The 26,333-nt window shown below is 45.6% G+C and overlaps 1 protein-coding gene across 9 annotated transcripts in view; it reads right to left on the bottom strand.

Moving 5' to 3' along the window:
* The window catches only part of DOCK7 (dedicator of cytokinesis 7), a 94,189-nt gene that overhangs the window by 11,493 nt on the left and 56,363 nt on the right, over positions 1 to 26,333 (bottom strand). For 3 of the 9 annotated variants that reach the window (XM_084211695.1, XM_084211703.1, XM_084211704.1), the window contains exons 22-43: positions 24,768 to 24,937; positions 19,752 to 19,841; positions 18,638 to 18,733; positions 18,402 to 18,542; positions 18,171 to 18,284; positions 16,896 to 17,066; positions 16,042 to 16,181; positions 12,446 to 12,615; positions 11,470 to 11,624; positions 10,677 to 10,859; positions 10,124 to 10,259; positions 9,021 to 9,117; positions 8,549 to 8,566; positions 6,654 to 6,750; positions 5,710 to 5,844; positions 4,929 to 5,081; positions 4,336 to 4,494; positions 3,976 to 4,076; positions 3,043 to 3,235; positions 2,343 to 2,486; positions 1,468 to 1,599; positions 889 to 903 (exon numbers count right to left, since the gene is read on the bottom strand). In XM_084211695.1, the coding sequence (XP_084067821.1) occupies positions 889 to 903; positions 1,468 to 1,599; positions 2,343 to 2,486; positions 3,043 to 3,235; positions 3,976 to 4,076; positions 4,336 to 4,494; positions 4,929 to 5,081; positions 5,710 to 5,844; positions 6,654 to 6,750; positions 8,549 to 8,566; positions 9,021 to 9,117; positions 10,124 to 10,259; positions 10,677 to 10,859; positions 11,470 to 11,624; positions 12,446 to 12,615; positions 16,042 to 16,181; positions 16,896 to 17,066; positions 18,171 to 18,284; positions 18,402 to 18,542; positions 18,638 to 18,733; positions 19,752 to 19,841; positions 24,768 to 24,937 (2,810 nt within the window). The remainder of the gene's footprint in view (positions 1 to 888; positions 904 to 1,467; positions 1,600 to 2,342; positions 2,487 to 3,042; positions 3,236 to 3,975; positions 4,077 to 4,335; positions 4,495 to 4,928; positions 5,082 to 5,709; positions 5,845 to 6,653; positions 6,751 to 8,548; positions 8,567 to 9,020; positions 9,118 to 10,123; positions 10,260 to 10,676; positions 10,860 to 11,469; positions 11,625 to 12,445; positions 12,616 to 16,041; positions 16,182 to 16,895; positions 17,067 to 18,170; positions 18,285 to 18,401; positions 18,543 to 18,637; positions 18,734 to 19,751; positions 19,842 to 24,767; positions 24,938 to 26,333) is intronic. The other 6 variants (XM_084211697.1, XM_084211698.1, XM_084211700.1 and 3 more) reach the window with 4 other exon arrangements.

The raw sequence follows: 26,333 nt of genomic DNA, 5'->3' as shown, positions 1-26,333 counted from the left end.
TGGAATTGAAACTGACATTCAGACATCACCAGCCTTAATTATGTCCCACAACACCAAGGGTTTTTTTGTCTCAGCCTCGGTTCAGTAAATGTGCGGTGGAAACCTGGAGGGAGGTGGCCCAAAATGAGCTGCCTGATCCATAGAAAAGCAAAAATAAACTGGAAAGATGAAGCCTAAGCAAAGAACATCATATTCACAGAGCTTTTTAGTGCTTTCTGAGACTTCTCCATGCTCATGCACCCACTGTGCCAACCGGACTAGGGCTGGAGTCAAAGTGGCCCTGCAGATGAATCAATTGCTTTGTCCATTTTTAACCCAAAAGCGTGGTTCTCACGGTGTGTGTCGCAGAACTGTGAGCACACAGCCTCCTCAAAAACCCAGGCAGCAAAACTGGCCCCAGATAACACAACTGAGCCCTTGTACTGCCAGCTAAACCCCTACGTAAATTGGCTGAGAACAGAAGGAAGCAGTTCCTCCTCTGAGATCAAAGGTGCAAACCAGGTTTGTGTTTGGTACCTCTGAGCACTGGTGCTTAAATCGACCCCTGTGGGTGGGGTGAAAATATGGTATGGAGGGATGATTTTCTGTGTCAATGCTGATGGAAAGAAATATAAACAAATTATAAAAACAAACTAGTGATGATACAGTGGCTCATTCACCAAAGAACCTCATTAGTGGAACACGTCAGCATCCATGCACTACCTACAGCTGCTTATGAAGAAATTCCTACTACAACCACGGTTTATTGGGATTTCTTTGGTTAATGAATTGTTTTAAACAGCAGACAGCAACAGAAACACCCACAACTAGCACATGTGGGCAAGCGTTGGCGTGAGTCATCTGGAAACTCAATTAGTGTTCTTTGCTAACTAAGATGGAGTTACCTACCTCCCAGCCAGTACTCTGTGTGATAAAAAGTAAAAAGGGCATGTCACAGAAACCAAAAAAAAAAGTTTCAAAGGCCAAAACATGACCAGCAATAAGCCTGCAATGGTTTCAATGGTTCTAAGTCATCATGCATCCAAAGCAGCCTCCTCTGGCCCTCACAGCCCTTAATTAAGCTGGTGGCTTTTGCACCATCCAAGTTTGGAAAGGTTCCTTCAATTCTTTTGCCACCACATGAACAAACAAATAAACCCCCCAGCATTTCTGGATGTTACCTACCAGGCTAAAGGCAAGGTACAGTGGGTTTTCCCAGCATGCAAAACATAGTTTAAAAGAACATATGAAAGGGTAAACTGGAATTTTTAAGTCTTGGATAGTTCTGAAGTTACAGCAAATCTTGGTTTGTGATGTTCTCTCGTATTAAATTCCAGGAAAAAACCCGTTAATGATCCTTGTATTTACTGTGGATCATCATTTGACAATTCTCCTGGAATCTGAGAATAATGGTTTTTCATTTTCCTTGCACTGAGCATTTGAAGTTACTTCACAATTCACCCTGCAGCTGAAAATTCAAACCATTACCTGGTGAACAATCTTGCTGAATGCTTCCTGCAGTTTACCATGAATAGTAGACAACTTCTTGGCATCTCTGTTGGCTTCATGAATAGGAATAAGGACTTTGTAAACCTCATTAACTGCTTCATACATGCCAGCCTACAAAAATAAGGCCCATCAGATTGCTCCATCAATTCAACAGCCAGAATTACACACACAGCATTTAAATGATAAAACTGCAAAATGAAAAGGTGGCTGAGACTGCACTGTGGGATAATCACATCATTTCTTGAAATGCACCCATAGATAAATGGAAGAAAATCCTTAGTTACCCCTGAAATCAAGAGCCTGGTGCATTACACCTTGCTGTCAGTAATTAGGACCATTAACATAACCAATCCTGGGATATTTTGGATGGACACAGGCACAAGAGCAAAACAATCTAAACAGGATCCTAAATATGGAAAAGCTCAAATGCACATTTCAGCTTTTTCTGTTCAGTACATCTTCAGCCTGTGTGACTTCTGCACCACTTCTGGCACTTCTGGACTTGGGGAGATCCCCAGGATCTCTCTCCTGGAGTGGGTCCAGCCCATCACAGGCAGTCACTGCACAGAGGGGCTGAGCAGCAACTCCAGGTTTTTGCTCTGGATTTTTTGCTACTTGTGCTTAAGGCCAGTGAATGACACTTCATGTTGTGTCTTGGGAATTAATTCACTCCTTTTCCTTGGTTTACTCCAGAGGGCAAACCAAGCTGTCTCAAACAATTTAAACTCCAATTGTTCTGTGCAAATTAAGCATTTACAATAGAATTATACACCCAGAGAGAAAACATTTTCCTTCCTACTGCCCAGCAGTGTGAGGTTGCTGGAGAAGGGAGGTAAAGAATGAAAGTCTTCTACCATGGAGAAAGATGCTGCAGCCTGTTCCAGCAATCCCACCAGACCAGCTTCTGTAAAATACTTCCCAGAACAGATTCCTTCTTCATCTGGGGACACAACATCATCAGAAACTGCTGACTCTTCCAAAACATTGGAAGATATGTTCTGGGGGGATACAAAAGATAAAAATACATTTACTCAATTCAAACAACACTCAACACTTTCAATACTTTGAAAGGCAGTTGATTTGCAGTCAAATCCTGGAATTTCTGTAGAGGTGGCTTTCTATTTTTGTAGAGTATATATATAAAATAAAGCTTTCTATTTTTGTGGAGTATATATGTAAAATATGGCTTTCTATTTTTATAGAGTATATATGTAAAATATTGCTATTTTTGTAGTGTATATATAAAATACATCTATTTTTGTAAAGTATATATGTAAAATATTGCTATTTTTTTAGTGTCTATATAAAACACATCTATTTTTGTAGAGCATACATGTAAAATGTTGCCATTTTTGTAGTGTATATATGAAATACATCTATTTTTGTAGAGCATCTGTATAAAATACACCTTTCTCTTCTCACAGAGCACCATCTCATTCATGCAACAATCAGCGAGCATGGTTTGAGGATGAAGGCACACAACTCCCAGCACATGGAAACACTTGGTAGCTCAGCAGCAAAGCCCAAAAACCCCTTAGAGAGGATGATGCCCACCTGGAATGTCACACAGCCCACAGGGAGGTACTTCCTGTCCTCCAGCATGCTCAGGTACTCGGCCACCAGGGCTGCAGAGTGCACCAGGCACTGGGCAGACTCGGCGTGGTTGCTCCTCTCGGAATGTTTCCCTGCCATGTTCTGCAGCCACGTCAGCCGCAGGTCAGGGGAATTCTGGTAGCCCTTGGCAATCCTAAAGGGAGACAAAACCTCTGTGCTTCCATGCCCTTTCCTTCTGAACCAGCACAGCCCTTCAGCATGGCTTTTTCACACTGTATTTAGTCACTTCTGCTTAAACACCAACCCCCACTTGGTGCTGTCTGGAAATCCCTGAGACAAGAAGCTGTTGAGATGGGAAGTCACCCTGAATTATGGATTTTTGAGCCAGTAAGAGGTGGGTGAGCAGAGGGTGATGCTGAAGGTCCTGACCAAAGCCCATGTTTCACCTGAGACTGGTGGCAATCCAAAGGTGTGGCACAATCAGAGCACACCTGCCTGGCTTCCTACAACACATTACAAAGCCCTCAGGGCCATTGTGCAGACAGCACCATGAAATTTGGCACTTGGGAGCTTAACTTGGCTCTGGAATATCTTTTGCATATGGACACCATTGTATGTACCACCAAAAAGCCTTTTGGGCAAGCAGGAGCTGGAAGACCCCCAAGTTTTCCCTGAAGCAAGCAGAGAGAGTTCTGTACTCAGGTGGAAGATAAGATTTCCAGGGATGGCTGGGGAATGAAAACTACTTTTATCTAAGGTAAGCTGCCCAAATGCCAAACAAAACCTCTCAGCACCACAGTCAAACATTGGTCTGTGAGCAGAGAGACCCAAACTGCTCCACAATCAAGTCCTGTAAGTGCCCAAATGTGCAGCATCTGAGCCCAAACCCACGTGGAGCACTGACATCTCCTGTCCCTACAGTGCCAACTCTACCTGTACATCAGGTCAATCAGCATTTCTGGATCTTCCTGGTGCTCCTTCATTTTAACTGTGTCTGACAGGATCATATGGAGGTTGAACACTAAATCCTGGACCTGTGAAAAATAAGCTGTTGTAAAGAACTGGCAATGGGAATTGAGTTACACATTGATATGGGAGGAACACAGTCCCTCTGAATTTTTGTATCTTGTCAGAACTAATCAAAGACCTGAGTTTTATGTGATGAGATGATTAAAAAAACCAAAACCCAAACCCTTCCCAGGGAATGCCTGTAAATTCCAGTTCTAGATGGAGGTCTAGGCATAGCCTGTTAATCAGTTACATATTGCTTGTCTTGTGGTGTATGTCTTTTACCTGGTCAGGAAATGTTGTCTCTCTAAGCTCCAGATCCTCTTCAGCATATGTCAGAATAGTCTTGAGGGAACGCCGCAGAAATTCTTCATTGAAGTTCTGGGATGTCCCCACCAGGGATGAGAGGGACATGGTCACCTGCATCTTCACTCTGGCAAAGTTCTGCAACAGAGATGTTGTTATGGTAATTCAGCAACCTGGAGACAGTGCTTTGGTCATGGCACCCTCCTCCTGACCTGAGAGAGTGTTTTGCAAGAAAGGCTGTCTCAGAGAAATTATTAGAATAAACCTGGTAATGCCAAATGTCATAATCTGATGATTATTTAGTTCCAGATAATCTCCTGCAAAAATATTAATGTTGTCTGTTTGCACATGGTTTCCTCTCACACACCCTGAACAGGACGATGCTCTCATGAAACATCCTTGATCCCATCTGGTTTTGGTTTGGTCAAGCCTTAAAAACTGGACTCCCATTCTCTTTGCTGTCAATCCCCTCAGAGCCCCTGACCCAGAACCAGTTCTGTGGGGGGCTGCACCCCCAGCCAGCAGCCCCAACCCCATTATCTGCAATAACCCATGAGAGCAGCAGGACTCACGTTCCCGATCTCGAAGTTCTGCCTCATCAGGAGGTACAGGGAGGCACTGGCGTGGGACCTGATGGGGCCAATGCTGCTGCTGCAGTGCCTCAGGAGCCTCAGGCACAGGTCTGCACACTGCTCTGTCTCCTCCTCAAACAGCAGCTCAGGGAACTGGAAAACAGCAGGGGAGGAAATCGGTGCTGGAACAGGCAGGAATGAGCACTCAGACAAACAGGCAGCAGTGAGGGTGCCCAGCAATGGGAGAGAGCCCAAGCCCCCTCTTTTGAGGGGAATGATGTTCATTATGTTCATTTCAATCACTTTACAGTAAGGCAAAATTGGCAGCACTGGAAGGCAACTCATTCTACCTTCCCCTCCAACTTGCTCCCACATCTACAGCTTCCCACTGATTTACATCACTCCCAAAACTTAAAACTCTGAGCTTCTCCCCACACACCTACAGAAACCAGGAAACAAATCCATTTAAAGTGAGATTTGTCCAGCTTAAACCCCACCTGTGCCTTGAGCTCCCCACTGAGCAGAACTCCCCTCTTTCCACTCAGCAGCAGGAACTCACATCCCATCCATGGTGTGTGAGCTGCACTTTTTGGTGCAGCCAAGCCCAAAATGCAGAAATGCAGGTACTGCCCATGAAAACCAGGCCAGGCTACACTGCCTGAAAATTAACACTGCCCAAAATAATAATTGCTTGGGGAAGTGACCCCATACAAAGGAAGAAACAGTGCTTTTCTTCCTCAGTGCTGCTCAGGGAGGATTTCTGCCCCCACAGGGGATTCACCTTTGAGACCAAAGCTCTCTGTGTGGCAAAGCAGTGCTGGAGGTAAAGGGCACTTTGGTTGCAGGCCATGCTGTGCAGCAGCACTTTGAGCACCCCGCCGAGGATGCTCTCCTTGGACTCTGTCACGGACACGGTCTGCAAAGGGAAACCAAGGCTCCATGAGAAACAGGGAAAACAAGACTCCATGAGGAAAATGGGATACCAAGTCTCCATGAGAAGAATGGGAACCAAGATTCCATGAGAAAAATGAACTCCTGTGTGCCTGTCCATGTGGGAGAGAGCAAACAGCTCTGACCAAAAGCCCTTTGCACGGGGAAATGACTTAGCTGGACCTGCCAAATAGCCTGGGCAGGCAACCCCCAGGTGAGGAACACCTGATCCCTGGATAAAGCAGGTGGAATGGGGATTCTTTGTCCCCAGTGAGACTCAGACTTTTGGGGACATTGTTCTGCTAGAGGGAAAGCCCATAGCTGGGCTCTAGCTGGCTTATTCAGGCACAAATTCAATCCCTGGGTGTCTCTGCAGATCAGAGGTGGATTTGGGAAGCATGGTCCTGCCTGCTCCCAGCCCGTGCCCAGGTTCATCTGAACAGAAATCAGGGGACAAAGTGAGTACAGGTCCAGGAGGCTGACCTGGAACCCAGTGATTTGGGAAAAACTGGAGGAACTGTTTGGGATAGGACAAGATTTGAAGATTTTTACAGATCATTCCTGAATAACTATTTCTTATACTACAAAGAAGGGAGAATCTTTAAATTCTCAATTTCAAGACTGAAGGAAGGTATTGCAATGTAAAACCAGATTGTTCCAGGCTTGGAATTGGAGAGTCATCACCCCCTTCCTGCTGCAGCTGAACAGTTCTCTCACCACTGAGGCAGTTTTGTTTAACCTGCCTGGACAGGTGACTGCAATGTCATTACATCTCCATTTTCTTATCAACCTCACCTGTACAACTATCTCTAGAGTATCCAAAATTATCAGGTTGGCTTCTGTTGCAAGGTTCCCATCGATGAGTGCTTCGTGTTCTATCTCTGCCCTTGACCTGATCAGAGAAAACAAAGAAGTAAAATTACTTCCTGATTAAGGAACAGACCTACATATTTTCCAGTCAAAAATGTTCTCTCACTAGCAGGAAACTCCCAGTCAGTTTGTATACTTATCCCTGGACAACACCACAAAGATATTTCAATGCACCCTCTGAGAGGACAGGAAGGAAAACTCAGCTTTTTACAAGTACAGACTTACAGAGGCTTCACGTTCATCATGCTTGGAGAGCTCACACTGCTCTGACACTTCACTACCCTCCCAGGAACACAACAACAGTTTAGAAGCCCAGTCCAACTCCAATCTGGCTCAGCAGCATCGCTAGGCATGCAACAGCACAACCAGGAACAGGACATGTGGCTTTATGCTGCGGACACACGGTGGTGCTACACGAGCTGGGAACCTGCACTCCCTCTGGGAGCAGCACAGTGCAGCCTGCCAGGCTGCAATCTTATCTCTCCAAGCTACACTGCATTTAATCCTTGAAGCACAACTTCCTCTCTCAGCTGAAGGACAAGGTTTTGCTGTTCCATGCCAGGCACTGCTTTCCTGGAAAGCCTTGCAGAGTCCAGACACCCACTCACACCTGTGGCTCCAGGAATTCAGCACAACCAGCCCTGTGCAATGGCACCAGCTGCACTGGGCAGACATCCAGGGGTGTACTCAAAGAGCCCAACCCTGCCACAGGAGCCACCACTGACAAACTCGTGCCAGGCCAAATCCCAGCAGGAGGGTGACCAAAATCCCAGAAAAACACACAGAAAGAGGGAGAAACAATTTGGCTCTTGGAGCTGTATTGCAGCAGCCCTTCCCTGCCACATTCCACATCCTCTGGGAGCTGGCTCACACCCCCAACATCTCCAAGACAGGAAGTTCTGGGACCTGATCCCCCATAAAATAATACCAACTGCATAAAAAGACAGCAGCTGTAAGCTGTGCACAACCCTTGGAGTGAAAATCTTGTTTATGGGGTTTCAAAGGGCCAGGCTCTACCTACACACACAGGACACAGCAGAGCCAGTCACAGCAAGCAGGGGTTAGAAAGCAGCCCTAGAGGGTTTTATCTAAGCAGCTCATTTTGTGAGGTGAGACACCATCCTTTGACCATCAAGGAATTCCACAGCTGTTAAATGTGTACTTGAGGTCCTTCTGGGAAGGACAGGACTCAGACCCAGTGTTGGCAGTGAACTGCTGAGTCTTTCAGGCCAAATTCTAATCTGGTATGACTCTGGAATTTATATCTACATCACTTCATCAGCATTTGGGCATTTGGCTTTCCCAATGACTCAACAGGACTGGAGCCTTGGACAAAAAGCCACTACTTTTCATAAGGAGAAATTATATTTTTTGTGGGACAAAACAACTAAAGGCTGTGAAGAATTGCTTTCTAGTCCAGGAAGAGTCAATGTCTGCAAGGATAAAATTTGGCCTGATCTCCATGTGGGCTCTGAGGACCCCATTCCTCAGGTTTCTTCAGAGCTTCACTTGGGCTGAGGTTGCTTCCCTAGATTAAGGAACAATTCTTTTGCTGGGAGGATGGAGACTAGAGGCTGCAATTTAAGGAGACAGAAAACGTGCACAGCAAAGCTCAAACACAACTCCTGAACCCTCTGGATTAAACCACACCAAGAGAGAGAATTTTCAAGTAGGTGTAATAAGCCAAAAGAGCTCATTCCAGTCAGTTGCACACACACACTGAGAAGTTCTGCCAAGCATCACAAACAAGGCTGTGATGATTGAATCTGCAGATGTACAAAATGGCAATTTGTAAGAACTGCACACCAATGCTACAGTACCTGGCTGGTTTGTGGCTTCTAAAAGCACAGCACATGTGGAAAAACAATCAAAGTGATGGATTAGGACAGGAAAGGAAAGCGAGCTTTGAGAACTCCAGAATGTTCTTATGGAATAAAGGAAATATGACATGAGATATAAATGCTATCTGTGGAAACTCTTAATGGATCTTCCCTCTAAATTACAGCTTAGGGCAGGGTTTTAAGGCAGTAATGGATCGTATAAATCTCTTTAAATCTGATTTGGAAGTCTAAGGAAGCAAGGGACAGCAGAAAGGCAAAGAGTAGGGAGGGCAGTGTTGGAGTAAAAGCTATTTGCCTTTTTTTTTTTGCAGTGCCAGCCCTGTGCATGTGAGGGCCCAAACCTGCTGGCACAAGGGCTGAGTGGCTGCTGGCAGTGACCTTCTGTGGGGAGGGGGACCTTGCTCTCACAGGCCCTGGCACGGGGTAGAGCAGAAGGAAAAGGCAGAGTTACTTGTCAAGCTTCTCGGTGTTCTGCCGCCAGTGAGTCATATCCTTTCTCCATCTCAGGTTCTCTTGACTTCCAAAGGCACTCCCAGAAGGGCTCCTCTCTGCAGGGAAACAGCAAAACAACAGCAGTCAGCTGATGCTCACTTCAGCTGCACGAGCAGCAGCTCCAGATCTGCTCACAAGTGGCAGGTGGCAACAAAGATGATTTTCTAGAGCCTGAGGCTCTGTGGCACTCACCCAGGGTGTTTACATGGCCCTAATTCTGTCACTGCTGAGTGGCACGAGACACAGAGAGGCAGCTGAGGCACTCACAGGTGAGAGGAGTCCCCTCCTTGGACTGCACAAGGAGCCTAAGTGTGCCAACCCTCAGCATTCCAAAACTGCTGTCCTTGACTGGCACCCAGGAATGCTCTCAGGGTGGTGCCAAGAACCCCCTTTCCCACCTCACAATCTTTTATTCTCATTGCTGGGAGGGCAGGGGAATTTCAAGTAATAAAAGTAAACCAGCCACATTAAGAAAAAAACTAAAGACTTGCATCTCTGAAGTGGGTCCTTAATTATGGCTCTAAACTACTTTTCCACCTTAGCCCACAAGGGTAGGCTCGTGTGGCAGAGCAGGAGACAAAACCACAGCTCTGATTCTTGTCCCCTGAGCCACCCTTTGAATTTTGGGTGTTCCTAAAAATTACTGGGTTTTACAAACAGTAGAAATCAGCAGAAGGAGCCCATTAGCCAACTACAGCTACTTCAAGTCTCCTTAAGTCAGCAGAAATGCCCAGGCATTTTCAGAGCTATCAGAGCAAAATCAGGCAGTTTGTTTTCCTCTAGGATCCTTGAACAGGACACTCTAGAAGATGCTACACTGGAAAAAATTAAAGCAAGAACACCCCTTATATGAGATGTGATCTCACTTATAAAGGCAATCAAGTAGCAAATGAAGTGCCTGCAATTTAGGAAAGATTTTGCAGACTCAGGGAAGGATGCTGCAAACAGCTTTCCTAAGGGCCTCTTTGTATCCCACATCACAGATGGGTGCAAATAATTGTTGGGGATGGGAGGAGCAGCTTTTGGAAAAAAAGGGATGGCACAGAGGACTCCTTTACTCACCCAGCTGTCCTCTACTTCTTCGGACCATTTCCTGCCTTGCCCCTATGCTGCCCAAAATTGCTTCTTCAAGTTTGGCTCTCATGTCTTTTGACTTCTTAAATGTCAGACTGTTCATTCTTTCAAACACTTTCTTGCCCTGAAAGTTCCAAACAAAACCATGAGGGAAGATTCTTTCAATTTGGGATATTTGCTAAGAGTTAACAATTCAAAATATCTGAAGACATGCAGTAAGAAAGTAATATAGATTAAGTTGGTAGGTAGATAAAACACTCAAATTCCAGCATTGCTACAGAAAATTCTCTTTTCAAAGTGGCAGTGCAGCAGTTTCCAGATGAGGGGCAAACAGCACAAACTGCTGGAGAAGTGGAACAAGGCACAGACACTCATGTGGCTGGGAAGTAAACATGGGAAAAGCCTGGCCTTGGGATTGTGAATACAGGAAATACTTTGGAGAGGGCAGGAAATGCCTTTCTGCAGTCGTGTAAAGGACGGGAGCGTAAAGGTCCTCAGCAGGGCCCGGGAGGGACTGCAGGGGGGTCCAGCTTGGCAGTACCTTGTACTCAAAGCAGGAGACACAGAGATAGAGCAGGTCCAGCAGGCGGTTGAGCTGCAGCACTGACAGGTCAGTGAACCACTTCTGCAGGACGCTCTCGTCCGCGTTCTTCAGCACCCACAGCAGGCAGATGAGCAGGCTGCGGCTGGACTCTGTCGAGAAGGTGGAGTGCTGCCTGCCACTCTGAAACACAGGTCAGGACAGGGCTTCACATTCCCATCACCACAGAGTGACTTTCTTCCCTTGAGATAACTGCAATAACCTCAGCAGCTCAGGGGTTAGGCAGAGGGGCTGCATGTTATCTCATGCATCTAGCAGTGTCTCACTGAGAGGGCACCTAAACCCCAGCAATATGGGGTGGGGCTGTGGTCCTGGAGTAAAGACAAGAGAAGGCAGAAATGGGAGGGTCTGCCTGCTACCAGAATCAGGATTCCCTCTCTGTGCAGAGAACAGGGAAAATGGCCCCTCCTTGTCTTCAGCCAGGTAGGACTTACCTGGGGTAGAATTTGTTCTTAGGGTTTAAAGCTCATAGTGACTACTGCACTTCACAGAGCTTTTATAAGATTGTTTTTTATCAGGAAAGAGAATTCTCCCGCTTTCTGAAGTTTGTTGATTCCTATCCCTCCTTGGCATTTCCTTATGCCCCTCTGATACACACACAGCAACGTGCCAATGTGCTTTGTCCCACTTGTTGCCCCTCTGCACACTCAACTACAAACTGATGTGGGTCCCCACAGAACCTGCTGGTTGACACAGACTGAGGGTCAGGAACCGGGGACAGATGGATTTGTACCGAAGAAGGGAGTAGGAAACTGCTGGGCCTGGTGAGCTGGGGGACAGAAGTCCCTGCAATGGCCATGGCCACTGTCTGGCTGATCATGCTGCCACCCTCGCTCTCGTAATCGTCCACAGCGACACAGCTCGGCCTCCCCCGCTGGTTGTGGCTCTCTGCAGAGAAATACAGGACTTTTAGTCAAGCCCCAAACCAAGGCTTCACCCCCCAGACTCCATCCACAGTGCTGGTCTCACTGAACTGGGAGTGCAAACTGAAAATCATCCCACTCGAGGGGTCCTGCAAGAAACAGGACAGTGATTTGAGGGTATAAAAGCAAAGGAAGCAATTCCCAAATGCAACCTACACAACCTCAGTGCCTAAAACCCTTCTAACAAGGGACAACAGACCTCCTGTCCCTTTGAATACTCCAAATCCCTTCTTGCAGCTTTATTGTGTCATGAAACTCAGAGGACGTAGAGGAGAACTGTAAATTCCAAACTATTCCTGACTGGACTCCCTGCCCTGATTTTAAATAACCTCTGCTGCTCTTTGGGAAACTTTGCAAAGCACCCCTGAATATGATCTGCTGATGGAGCATGATAGGAAGAAGAAGAGAAACTCTGTTTATCCTTTGGAATTAGGAACTCGGCTAATCCTTTGGATTTAGGGACTCTGGTACAGTGTTGAGGGGTGACTTTTTAAGCAGGTCAGAGACATAGATGGAAGCTGGCTCTGCATTTACATCAGTCAGTGGGATGTAAACTAAAATGCACTGCTTTTTTTAAAATTTCCTGCCAACAAGTGGGCAAATGCAACTTTTGAGCATTAACAGGCACTGAAGGCACATTTTGCAAGTGAAAACAAACATGAAAAACTGCCAAAATCACAACTCATAAACAACCCCATCCAACAGCAAAGGCGTTCATAACTCAATTTCAGAACCCAAACACCCAAGTGTGGTGAGCAGACAGCCAAGGCAGAGAATATCAAATACCTGTGAAGTCATAGAGCTGAGGCACAGTTTCCATGATCACGCCAATCAGAGGTAGATACAGCATTGCCACCCGGGCCTTTACCTGGGGGTCAGCGTACCGCGGGTCCGAGTCGTGGCTGGACAGCAGGTTGTGTACCATGTTGATGACCTTCTTATGCAATCCAAATAATCTGTTAAAAGACAGTTGGGTCATGCACATTAGTTAATATCTTCAAAGCAAACTTTCTTTTGTAACTAAGGGGCTTCAAAAAGGGAAAAAAAAAAAATCCCGTTTTTTATTTTTAACTTCACGCAAAATGCCGCTGCATGGGTTTTTTTGATCTCCCATGGATTTTACAGATGGTTGACTCGTTTTTCACTGTGTCTTGTAAAATGGGCAAAAATATCTTGTGGAATGCACATCCATATAATGTGAACACTCTCATATATTCCATTAAAAACCCCCAAAGTCCCAGCTACTGCTATGCTGAAGCATTGATTCTACTAAAATCTCTAAGAAAAAACTTAAGGAATATGGAAAACAGGGAGAGAAACTTGAGAGGATAGTGGGTTCAGTAAAACTATTCTTTTTTTGTTTCTTTTTAACACCATTTACAAAGAGACAAACCCTCCTAAACCAGAACATTGCTTTAATCAAATGATCAGGAAGTTTCTGCTTCAGCTCCCCACCCTACCCCATGCAAATATTGAACCAAAACAGGAGACTACAGATCCAAAATTCTGAATACAAAAAGTGGCAAAGACATGAAGGGATAGAAGGAAAAATAGCCAAAATGGCTTCTGTCATTATTCAGATGCAAACACTGGCAGAGTCCTTCTATAGTGCACCACATGTGACCCTCCTTGAAAACACAAAAACTCTCCTGAATCTCTCAAGGACTCTGCTCCTTTCAATCCCCTCAGCCACCACGCAGAGGCAAAACTCTCCCAGAGCAAATAGCAGGTTCTCTCTGCAGCTATTTGCTTCTGTAGGCAAACCAGCCAAGAAGACACTTTACCCCATGCATGAAGCAGCCAAGGAAGCTCAGACATTAGGCAGTAGCAAAACATAAGCTGCAATGTTCAGACCTGAGGTATTAAAACAAGTGCTGAATTTCAGGCAGTATCCACTTTACCTGAAAAGCAGAGGTGAGTTCTGGTTAAAAAAAGAGGCTTTGACTGGATTTTTGGGGGTTTGAAGTTGACTATAAAGCAGCAGTACAGCCTGGGAGGGCATCAGCTACTGGAGCTGCAGGTCCTCCCTGTGGCTTTTAATCAAGCCATAATGAGATCCTACAATTGCTTGTTTGTGTAATTAGTGAGAGCCTTAACAAGTAGGAAGGAAACGCTTATTTAAGTGACTGGTTCCTTTAGATTAAGGATAAAGAAAAGTCTTTGTATTATTTTGAAGGAGTGGCACCTAAATCGTGTTTTTAAAAATTCAAGGGAAACTATCCCACAGGCCATAAAACTGCAAATGAGGAAAACATCCAAGCAAGGCTGTGTCCTTCCAACCTCGGGATCCATGGATTTCTTTGTCACTTTCCCTGAGCTGGGTGGGCACTGTGGTGGATCAATCCCTGGTGGAGAGGAGGAAATGCAGCCCCCTGCTCTTCCTGCCTGATAAGGCAGCAAATCAATCTTGCCCCCCTCCCTCCCCTCCCTTATCTCAGCCCTGGCCTGGATTTCTGTCAATACCCACCCACACTTGTGCAAAACCAACTCTGGCACTGAACTCTGAGGGCTGAATTCTGATTTTCTCACTTCTGGCCTGCACCCTCAGCCAAGATGGGCAGCGTGGGCACCGTGTGTGATGGCCAAAGCACCCCTGCAGTGTTTGCAGAGACAACTGTGCAGGGCCCAGCTGCTGGGACTGTCACGTTCAGCTGGATCCCTTCCCCTGCACGTTTTGTTTGTCCTGTTCTTCAGGCTGCAGGTGCTCTGCAGGGCTGCTCTGCACCCTGTCACTCTGAGAGATGCACCCAACACACACCTCCAGGCACCAAGGAGCTGACTCCTCTTCTGTCCAACTCAATCCAAAGAGTTCTTATAAAATAAGCTAAAACTGAACATATCCTGCTAATGGAGCAAAAAGAGCAAGGACAGAACACATTTAAGGCTCTGGATCACTATCAAGGCCTAAAGCAGGTCTCTAACACAATAAGCAACTAGATGAACAGCCCTTTCCACTCCTGCTGCAGGATAATGAACTGGGAACAATTCTGAGCTTTCTCCAGTGGTGGCCACAATATTTTATGGAAGGCAAGTGTGAACTCTCTTCTGGTGATCATGCATGACTGTTAAAAGTCTTCACAGCAAGGGAAGAGCAGATCTGAACACACTTTGTTTACTTTATCTGACAGATCTACCAAGAGAAATGCAGAGGGTTTGAGCTTGAGAAGTCAACAAACCTGAAACTCCAGGAAAAACAGTAAAAAGAAAATGTTTTACAGGCACACATCTGCCCCCAGATTCAGGAGCTTGGATCCAAATGTGTCTCCAGAGCTGAACTGGTACCAGGAGCCTTTTTTTGGCTAGACAAGGTTTGGGAGAGGAGTTGTCTCCCCAGGGGACACTAGCAAGCTCCTCTGTGCACAGATTACCATCCTGGGCCAGGCTTAAGGGCTTGGTATGCAGGTAGAGAACAGAAAGTTTGGGAAGAGCAAGGGCAGACACACTCAGAGACAGGGCCTGATTTCTAACCAGCGAGCAGGATGCTCCTCTGGCACAAAAAGGATTTCTGCAGACAGCACATATGGGTAAAGATTTGCTGCTTTTTCCATTTCAGGCCAAACAAATGGGACTGCAGTGTGTTATGTATATATACAGGAAAATATTCCAGTTTATGGCATCACTTTCTTCTCCAAGAGGAAACAGAATGAATGTTTAACTCCAGAGACCTCTTGGCAAAGGGGCAGAATTAACCATGAATCATCAGCATTTGTCGACTCGGCTGATATTTCTGAGTCCACCTTGAGAAAAATGTCTGTGAGGGAACTCAGGACTGTGGAAGCAATCAATAATTTCCATTGCAACCCATTTTAAAGAGGCAAGGCAGAAAACAGCCTTAAATAACACAAGGAACAGACTGGATGTCAGGACTAGAGCAGAAAATTATTTGCTGCACAAGGCAGGCGAGTCACTGACAAACTCTGCATGCTTGACTCTATTTGTCTATTTGTGTAACCCACAGGGGCCTCATCAATGCATAATTTACAGTTAAAAAGAGCTGGGAGAACCACAGGCAAAATATATTGTAACATTTAAAACCACCAGCAAGAGGCTTCCTAAATGCTGGAAATTATTTTCCTGTTACATTTGAGAAGAGCTATTTTCCTTTCAGAGCTCCAGCAGTGCCCCTGTGGCATCTGGGGGCTCCAGCAGGAACCTTTTTCCTTCTTCTCAGCTGGAAAAATGTGATTGAAATCAGGTTTACAGAGTCTGGGATAAGGAAGAAACAGAAGGGGCAAGAAGAAAGAAGATTCTTAAATCACTGTTTTCTTATCATAGCTTACTAATTTATATAAATTCTGGCCATGCCAGGACTTTCTTTGCATCCACCATTTGCTTGGAATTACAGAAAGCTCTTTGAAAAACAAAACTTTGTGAAGATTTACCCTTCTGCATCAGGATCTAGAATGACAGCCAGTTCTGTGAGCACCAGCCCGGCCAGGTAATGCTGCTGGCGGAAAGGCACAGACAACTCAAACATATTTGCAATCTTCTGGTCTTGGACATTTGTGGAGAACCCAGAACTCTGAAAAAATCAAGTTTCAGAAGCTGCATCATGAACAGAGTCAAAGCTTAGGAAACACACAAGAAGCAGTTTTCAGAATTAAAGACAACCTCATGCCTTTTCCCTTTTTTCTGTTTGGATCAAGGCACATCTGCACTTAAATTCCATCCCAGCTCAGTAAACTTCCATTAATTCTGGTTGTTGTTACTGTCTTCCCCTGTTAGGAAAGTTAAACCAAATAACCTTTAAAAGTGGATTAGTTAAACTTTTAACTCGAAGATGCTCTTATCCAGGCTGAAGAATGATTTAATTGATTTCATTTATGTGATTTTGCAACTAATTAATCCACTTGAATGACACACTAATTCAAATTACTTTTTCTGAGCAGGCCAGGACTTTGCTGGAGGGAGCTCTGAAGTCCCTTTTGTTGCCAGAAAAGAGTAACAGTGGACAAAGTATTTTCCTTTATGGCTTATTTGTGTTTGTCCAATACAAGAGGGGACCAGGTCCCTAAGGACAGTGTGGGGTCACTACCAGGAGAGGGATATAGGCACTCTTTCCTCAATAATAAAAGATCAAAAGAAATCAGAACCTCTGTGGCAGGAAAAACTGATTTCTAACTAAACACTTCCAAAAATATTACCAAGGGGGATTGAAGGTACAGTGATACAACTGCCTCAGAGGATTTAATTCTCAGCTCCGAGCTCAACTTGTATTTCCTAAATTTCTCAGTACCTGGGAAGTGGCTGAAGACACAGATGGTGATGGAGATGCAGGTGGTGTGAGCAAGCTGCAGGGTAAATTCAAGGTGACATAGTGCTCGTGGCTGCAAATGATGCGCAGGAAGTCCAGCTTCAGAGATGCCAGGTTGCTGGGATTTGTTAAGGTATACACCTTTGAAGACACCTGGAAAATCCAGCCCACAGCATTGCAGTCAGCACCAAAAGAGAGTGTAACTGCGAGGTGAGCCCCCTGGCCCACCCCTGCTCCCCAGAATCACTCCCAAAGCAAGAACTGCAGAGCTTGGTGTCATTAAATGGTCACACCCACATCCACAGCACTTTTTTGTGCCAGAAATTCAGTTCCTGATGTGCAGGAGTCACACACATCCCAGATATATCTCTCAAACCAAGATCTATACACCAGTAGTATTTAAATAACCAAATGAAGAACTGTGGGCTTCACCTGTTGAGGGGTTGGAACAAGATGATCTTTAAGGTCCTTTGCAACCCAAACTGTTCTTTGATTCTGTAATTCCCACATCATATTGATTTCAGCAGGGAGTTGTGAGAACCAGTGTGATGCACTAACAGCTCCAAGATGCAGGTTGGTTTTTATACATTTATCTTTTATATATAAAAATATAATTAATGACACATAATATATGTAATATACAGCAGGCAGCTTAAAATCTTAAATGCTCTTGCTGTTCTTCTGTACCTTACAGAGAATGTTTTAGACTCTACAGGGAAAATGAGTCTAAGCTTAGTCCCACTTCTCACTGATCCCGTTATCTCCTCTGTACACAGTGTCAGAATGGATATTTGTAGTCAAACAAAACTTTGTGGTTCAGGGTGATTTCCCTGTCACACTGTGGGAAGAGCCCTCTTTATGGGGAAGGACACCCTGCATGCCCCAAAGGATGGAAGAGGAGCTCAGTGATCAATATGATCATCCAGGGTCACCGTGTCCTTAAGAGACCACGACAGTCTGAGCTCCCTCACAGAACCTCCCACTAATTTTTGATTCAATTACTCTGAACGTGGTGAACAGAGGGAATAATTCTTCTTTCCTGCTGCCTGTCCATTCACTCCAGAGAGTGATTCCTAATTAACAGTTAAGAGTGTAATCAGAGAGGCGTAAACCCTAAATCACCTCTGAGAATGCCCTGCTCTAAGAAGACCTGAACAGTGGAATTCTGTGTCCATATTTTACTGTCTGTCCAGAGAAATCTAACACTAACAGGCTCTGCCACGGTTCAGTTAAGCCACAATGTTTATCTGCATTCACCTGTTTGTAGCAGGTCTTAATAAGACCAAAAACAAATCCTCTGTCCATGATGGACAACAAATCATTGAGGAAAAACGCGAGGCTGGTGTTGAGCCGCTCCACCATTTCCGTGTCCTGGAGAGAAGGAAGAGAAAACCAGAAAGCAGATGAAGAACCCTGTGTGTTTTCAAGCAAACAAGAGGCAGGAGGGCTGGTGGCTGAGCTGGGCTCAGTGTAATTGTTTGCCATCACCTTCTGGAAGCGGGAGACTATATCACCAGCGATTGTGCTGACCAGTGCAGACACGTCATCCATGAAGCGCTCCGGGAAACGATTCTTCCTCGGCGCATCCAGTTTGTCAGCAAAATACAGATGATGCACCATGCTCTTCACCTATGGGGATATAAATTACAGCAGAGCCACTTGCAGCTGTGGCTGGCTCTGTTTGGAAGCAGGGGCTGGGAGACATCAGGGAGGTGTTTGCTCACCATCAGCTCGAAGAAGAACCAGGCCTGCTGCAGGGCCGCCTCCCGCACGCTCCCGCTGCACACAACCCACTGCAGGGCCAGCTCCTCGTGGAAAAGCTACAGATTCAAACTCAGAGTCAGCCCGAGCCCCCAGAGCAGCTCCCAACACAGCCCCCATGAGAAATGTCAGCACGGTCCGTGGCAAGTATGGCAAACAATGAGTTAAGCAAACTAAGTAACTGAGGACATGACAGCAGTGGTGGCATCCCATAAAGAAATCCCCAGCTAACAATGAGGGATGAGGTTATGACATGTGATGTGAGAAACGTTTCACAGCATCTCGCTCCAGGATTGAATCTCAAGTGTCAAAAGAATTTTCCGCCCGCCCCCAAGAAATAATAATTTAAAAAAAGGTTGGTGCTCAAATTAGTTTAGTTTAAAAAGTCTACCTTTCTGCCTGGTCTGATTTTCGCAGGAAAAAGGAGTAAAAAGCGGACATATAAAGTGATTTGTACAAAGATGTATATTTACTGTGACAAAGGACTTAAAACAGTAAGAAAGAAACACGGGGCTCAAACTGCTCTTGGATTTCTTTTCTCGGAAAGACCAACCCACAGACTGACAGTGGCAGTGGCCACATTTGCTTTACACAAAAGCTCTGGCATTTTGCCTTTCTGACATTGTTTACGAGGTCCTCATTTCCTCTAAGGGAGTTCACTTTCAAAGTGACTCCCATTCCCTTTCTGGAGTCTCTCTGGATTAACACCTGGATAAGTGAGCTCAGCACACTGAGCCATCCAACACATTTTCATTTTGCACACAAAATGCATCATTTACGTGTCTAGACAGTGCTATTCATATTTTTTGAAAGCCAGTAATAAACTGGCCCCAAACACTATGGCCATTAAATCAGACAAGCAACTCCTGATCATTTAGTTCTTCCCAATTCAATTCCAAATACTTCACATTCCCTACAGCCTGGATATTCAGAGGTGTTAAGCACCAGCAGTTCCTAATGACCTCGGGAGGGGAAAAAAAATAATCAGGCTATAAATAAAAGAATAAATTGCATCACGTTTTCAGAATGACTTGACCTCCCTGCCCCACAATATCAATTGTCTCCACTGAAATCTACCTTTTTGGTTGGTAATCGTCCTGTTAATGTTTGTAAGAAACTTGACGTCTCAGTGTGCGAAGACATACGATTACAACTTCGATCCGTAGCCTACGGAGTGGAGATGAATGAATGATGACAGGACATTAAAGTTTGCCGTGGATGGGTTTTGCAGCTCAAGGACAACGAACGTTTACAAAAATACTCTTCCAACTGTAGGGGTTTTACAGCTTTTTAAGCATTCTCAAACTCTTAGGCATTTACAGATTGGGCCTAAACAAAACGACAACAATTCTGATTGGTTTTAAGACATACAGGTTATTTAAAGAACTGCATGTTCTGATGCACGAAGACAATGCTGCAAAGCATGAAACTTTTCCATCATTGCATTTTATCAACATGCACAGGTAATACTTGGAATTTCAGCCCATACCTCTCAATCTACCAGAGGCCAAGCATGGGGGGATGTACCCACAGCCACGCTGCTGCTGCCACGGGCAAGGGGAAAATCACTCAAGTTCTATTTCTGATGGAAATAATTTGCCACAAGAGCAAGTGAATTGGACTAAGTATTTTGGGAAGGCTGATAAACTGGGAAGGAGGAGCAGTTGAGAGGTACGTTCAAGGCAACCATGCAGTGGAGAGCAGCAGGCAACAGGGGCTAAATAAACTCTTCCTGACTGAAACTGCTGTAAAGTTTTCATACTTTGCAACACAGAACAGTACAATCGGCCCTGGCAAATCACTGCCTCCAGCACTCAAATTTACATGTTTTAAGAGAGAATTTCATATGTGGCAATCAATTTGGGTTCACAATATTCCACTCAAACACATCATGAAGGATTACTGGACGATGAATACTAAATGCTTGATGAGAATGGCAAAATGGTTCACGACATCGAAAGAATGGCAAACATGGACAAAACTATGAAGCTGTGATTAATGTTCCCACTTAGAAATGTGCTCCACCTGAAGCTGAAACTAGTGTGAGAGAAAGAGAAAAAAAAGAAAACAAAAGCAGTCACAGCATTTACATTTCACAGACCAGCAACCACTGAAATGAAAGGAGGGGGACACATTCACGCGATCGGAGGTTTTTCATGCAGTGTGGTGGGGTGGTGGGGGAGAAGATGAGAATTTATAAAATCAAACTGAAAAGTTTTCAAATAAACAATTACAAAAAAAAAAAAAAAAAAAAAGAAACCACCAAAACTGGAATATGCACTGAAAGGAAGATATTCTACAGGGAAACATCAGGGAAAAACAAAGGCAGAAAAAACCTCTACCGAAGACACCACCTGTGTTGACTCTGCACTTGGGCTGGGGTTGGATCCCCATGGGGCTGCTTTTGGACCACCAGTGTTTACCCAGGAATTGGAGCGGTCCAAGCCCTGGGCATGTGACAGAAAGCAGTTGGGAAAGGAAAGAAATATTACATGTTGTATGCCATACAGTAGTCAAAGTTCAGTCCTTACAAGCAATCAAAGTGGGCACACTGCAAACATGTCAGCACTTAGAACCTGAGTTCTCAGGTGCCTGTTGAGACATCGAGTCCAGAGGATTATTTTATATCTCACATACATACAGAACATTAATCCTGTCAACAGCTCTGCTCTGGCCTGTCCTGTCTGGAATGTCTGACACTCAAAAACTCTCCTCCTCCTGAAAAATCCCACTTGTCCTTTGCTCAGCTTAAACCCATGGATTCCAATGGAGCCAAGTGAGATTTACAATGTGACGGAGGAAAACTGGTGCTGAGATGTGAGGATGCTCTCTGAGGTTTCCAGCACCTTCAGGGTAGCCCAGAGTTCATAAGCTCTACAATTCTTACAGAAATGCTGAGAAACTGAAGAGGCTGACTGTCAATCCTCACAGGGTTCCCTGCCTATGCAATAAAAGTCCAGCACTGCTGGCAGAAGAACCTGTGGACAGGATTTTACTTGGGCATTTCCCCTGGGCACTGCGGCAAAGGGAGGAAAGAGCACGTACCTTTTTCTGGAACCAACCTATTTTCCAAGCAAAACATTTAAAAAACCATCCTGCTTTCCAAAAGCTCAATCTAGCCTGTACTCCAAATTCTACTGCAATGGATCGTTTTGGCAAAACTACTGTGGATCCCTCTTTTCTCTACTCTCTTCTCCTTGAGACACTCAGAAAGAAGGAAAAATTTAAACTTGTGCTGTCACCCAGGCTACTCCCGAATCAGGAACATTCAGGGGGATGGAGTGGACTTCCCGGGGTCCCAGGAAGCAGCTCTGACAGACACAATTCCTTATAAATACCACACATTGATTTTGCCAACCCTCACCTGAGTGAAAGCTTCCATCCTCACTTCTGTGCCAACTTAGGGCTTTTTCCCAATACACAAAGCAAAGGTGCAGCCCATTTCATCCCAGTGATCAGCATCAGCTGCCAAATCCACCAAGCCAAATCATCTATTTCTCTCAGCAAACTAAAATCCACCTCAAGGTTGAACCTGGTGTGAGAGCTGTAACCTGGGATTCAAGCTATTAATCCACCGAGCTCCTCGAGGCAGAGCTCAGCAGTGCTGTAATTTTGCTTAAGATGTCCAATAAAAAAAATACTGAACACATAAGGAGAGTGTTTTAATCTCAATTACTTTTTGGCAGGAATAAATCAAAGGCCTGTGCCCTGCTCAGCCCCATAAACATGCTTTATTTTGCTCACAGTGATTTAAAGTCGAAAGGGCTTTGCAGAATGCTGAACTAAGCTCTTGTTTTGTAAAATCAGGACTAATTTTGAAAATGCCTTTATCCCCCTCCCATTTCTCTCTCAGGGTTTCCTAATCTTGTCATTCTGGTTCAGAGGATAACAATTAAAAACATCCTGTGTTTGCAGAAGCAAAATTCATTTTGTGAAAATGTAGAAAGGGAAGGATTCTTTCCTCTTCAGAAAACAGAAGGAGTACAAGAGCTTCTTACTGCTTGGCAGAGTCACTCCAAAGTTCACAAAGCTGTTGTTAAATTCTGTGCTGCCCCTGGGGCTCAACCTGCAGCTGGGTCTGTGCAGGAACATAACCCACATCTGTGAAAATCCACTGGCAGAGCAATGAAACCCCACAACGTCTTCCGGGCTTTTCCCAGCACAATTCCAGCATTCCAGGATCACTTTAAACATGTCTTTTTAGACATTTCATAAATTTTCTTTAGTAGGGAATAAAATTTACATGGTTTCAATTCACAAATGATGGCAAAACAAGTGACAGACCTAAGGCCTCCTCTGCTGTGACAATAAACAGAAATCTTCCAAATCCTGTAAAGAGTTTTCAAAATCAAGTAAGAAGGTGATAAGGGAGACTTAAAGCATTTATACTACTCCTCTAAATACCTTACATTAGAATAAAAAAATAACACAAGACTGGACTTTGAAGACCTCCCTCAAGCAACAAAAAAACCCCACAATCTGAGTTGTTTTAAAGCAGAAAACTTCCTGTCATAGGGAACTTGCACCTCAAATTACAATCTATCTGGGAATATTCCTTAAGCCATTACTTGGAGAAACAACAGGGATTTCTGCACCCTTTTACTCATGTCAGCCTCTCAAGAAGTGTCTTATTTTTGTCTATTGATATTAAGAAACAGAAATAATTACACTCAACCAAAAGTCTGTATAGCCAGACTGAGGTTAATTCCTGATGCTCAGACTACCCTAAAGGAAACTTTTCCCTCAACAATTATCCACAGAACAGGTTTTCCTTTAAAGCCTGGAGTACACCTCTGGAAGAAAATCTCTCTTCATTTTGTACTGTGACATTATTCACCAAGCCAGCACACGTTAAACTTCTGATAGCCTGGGTAAATTCCATATGCACATCAGTGCCTGTGGCATTTCACAAAAGGTCAGGCTTGTTTAATTAGCAAGATACTGAAGTGGTCTTTAAAATATTTCAAGACTTCCAAGTCCAGACTTTGATGTAAGAAATAATCATTTGCCTACCCACAATTCTTCAGCCTCTTATTTGGTCAGCAAATTATGTTGTTATTCATTTAAACTGGTAACCTCTTCCTCAACTGTGTTTTTCTTGCTCTTATAAAACCCAGCATCAGCCACGTCAAGCCTGCCTGGTCAGGGTGGTGGCTTTGGTAACAACCTTGCTCCCTAAACTTCCAAAGGAATTTAACAGCTCCCTGAAAGGGCTCAGAAATTCACCTCTGCTGGAAGAGTGAAAGGTCATGGTGGGAAAGAGTATAACCCTGATGAAGTTATCACAGTTTGAAGAATATTTAAAAAAAAAGAGAGAGAACCCCAAAGCAGCTTGGGCACTCCTTTCAAGGGAGGGAATTACCAACACTGCTTTGTCCTGACTCATCCCACCTATTTCAGGCACAAAATGAAGAGCTCAGATTGGGACTGTGGTGGTTCTGTGTAGTTAGAAGTCAGCAGGAGGAGATGGATTTACTGAAATTTACTGACTTTACTCTTAACTCAAGAGCCAGAGTACAACCACGCTGGATGATCTGCACCCACACTGGAATGTCCCTTTCTGGGGTGGGCAGCCAGTGTGGGAGTCAGTGCCCCTGTGCTCAGCTGGCCAGGCTGTGCCTCCCACCAAGCATCCCAAATCCTCCCTGGGCCACACAGGGAGCAGGAATATTCCTGCAGTGTGCAAGACATCCACTCTGGACACGCAGAGTAGAGAAACCTGAGCAGCCGAATGCAGAGGAGAGAAGGGAGTTTGGGGTTGGGAGGAAAGAGTGGGGTCAGAGGATGCAAGGTTTGGGGAGACACAACAGAGCTGGGCTCAGGATTCGGCTGCTGGCCATGCAAAAAGTGAGGGGGAGACAAATCCAGAAGGACTCCTGCCCTCGGCCCCCACACTTGTGGAAGCAGCACTCCAGGATGGCTCCAAAAGTCAGGAACATTTGCAAGGAGCCGTGTTCCTGTGGTGCCAACAGCAACAGCCGGGAGAGGGCTGAGGAGGGGCCGGGACAGCCCCCAGGCCCTTCCCTGGGAGGTGCTGGGGGGTCCCTGGCAGGACAGGAGAGGACAGGGGAGGACAGGGGAGGACAGCCGTACCTTGGTGCCGATGATGGAGCGCACCTCGTCGTCGGGTGAGGTGGGGGTGCCGGAGATGTCGGGGTTGCTGTTGCTGAGGCTGCGCGAGCGGTTCAGGTTGAGGCTGGCGGGGCGCACGGCCGACCTGGCCATGGTGGCGTAGTGCACGGAGCCCCCCAGGCCGCCGGGACCTGCGGGGACATCTGGTCAGTGCGGCCAGCCCTCAGCCAGAGACCGCAGGACAGCAATGCCTCGTCAGTGTGGCCGTCCCTCACCCAGGGCCCTCAGGACAGCCCTGCCTGGTCAGCCCTCAGCCAGAGTCCTCAGGACAGCCCTGCCCAGTCAGTGCGGCCATCCCTCAGCCAGAGCCCTCAGGACAGCAAGGCCTGTCAGGTCAGTCCAGCCATCCTCCACCACCCAGAGCCCTCAGGACAGTCCTGCCCGGTCAGTATGGCCACCCCTCACTCTCAGGACACCCAGCCCTGCCAGGTCAGTCCAGCCATCCTTTATCAGCCAGACCCCCTCAGGACAGCCAGGTCTCCCCTGCCTGGTCAGTGTGGCCATCCCTCACCCAGAGCCCTCAGGACAGCTCTACCTGGTCAGTGCAGCCATTCTTCACCCAGAGCCCTCAGGACAGCCCTGCCTGGTCAGTGTGGCCATCCCCCTCCACCCAGAGCCCTCAGGACAGCCCTGTCTGGTCAGTATGGCCACCCCTCACTCTCAGGACACCCAGACCTGCCAGGTCAGTCCAGCCATCCTTTATCACCCAGACCCCCTCAGGACACCCAGGTCTCCCCTGCCTGGTCAGTGTGGCCATCCCTCACTCTCAGGACACCCAGGCTCTCTCCTGCCTGGTCACTCTGTTCATCCTCCATCACCCAGACCCCCTCAGGACACCCAGCCCTGCCTGGTCACTCCAGCATGGTTATTAAAAGCTGTTTTATCCACAGAGAAGCAGGAGTCTCCCTGTGGGATTGTCTTTAGCTAACAGGATGTTTTCCAGACCTCACACTCAAATCCCACCCAAGGTGGGCACAGTTTTAGGTACCAAACCTTCCCAACACTTCTCAGAGCTTCCCCACTCTGTGCATGAACATTCTTTCCAAAACCTGGTTTTCCATGGCTGTCACTCACACCACCTCTCTCCCATCCCTTGCTCTCAGCTGGGATTAATTTATTTCCCTCCTGCACCCAGACATTAGTTTTCTAGTATTTTACACTCCTGCTTTAAATATATAATGTCTATATTTTATAGGAATACATAGAAATAAAACCATGTAATATATATACACGTATATATGTGTGTGTATATATATATACACACATACATTAAAATATGTAAAATATTATATAAATAATAAATTTAATTAATTTAGGCTCCATTTCTGGAATCAGCCCAACTTTGGTCATCAACTGCAAGTCTTGGTTTAATTGATGGATAATACCCTTTGGCTATCTATTCCATGCAGCCATTATTTAAACTTTTGCTGGAACTGGATTAAAGTTTAAAGTTCTTGTGAAGAAGACTGGGAAACACAACAGGCCAGGAATGCATCACACCTGTCTCACAGAAAAAACCCTAAAATC

Source organism: Fringilla coelebs (assembly GCF_963513975.1).
Source record: "Fringilla coelebs genome assembly, chromosome: 9".
NCBI classification, from domain to species: Eukaryota; Metazoa; Chordata; class Aves; order Passeriformes; family Fringillidae; genus Fringilla; species Fringilla coelebs.
This window is presented reverse-complemented; position numbering and strand designations above follow the sequence as displayed.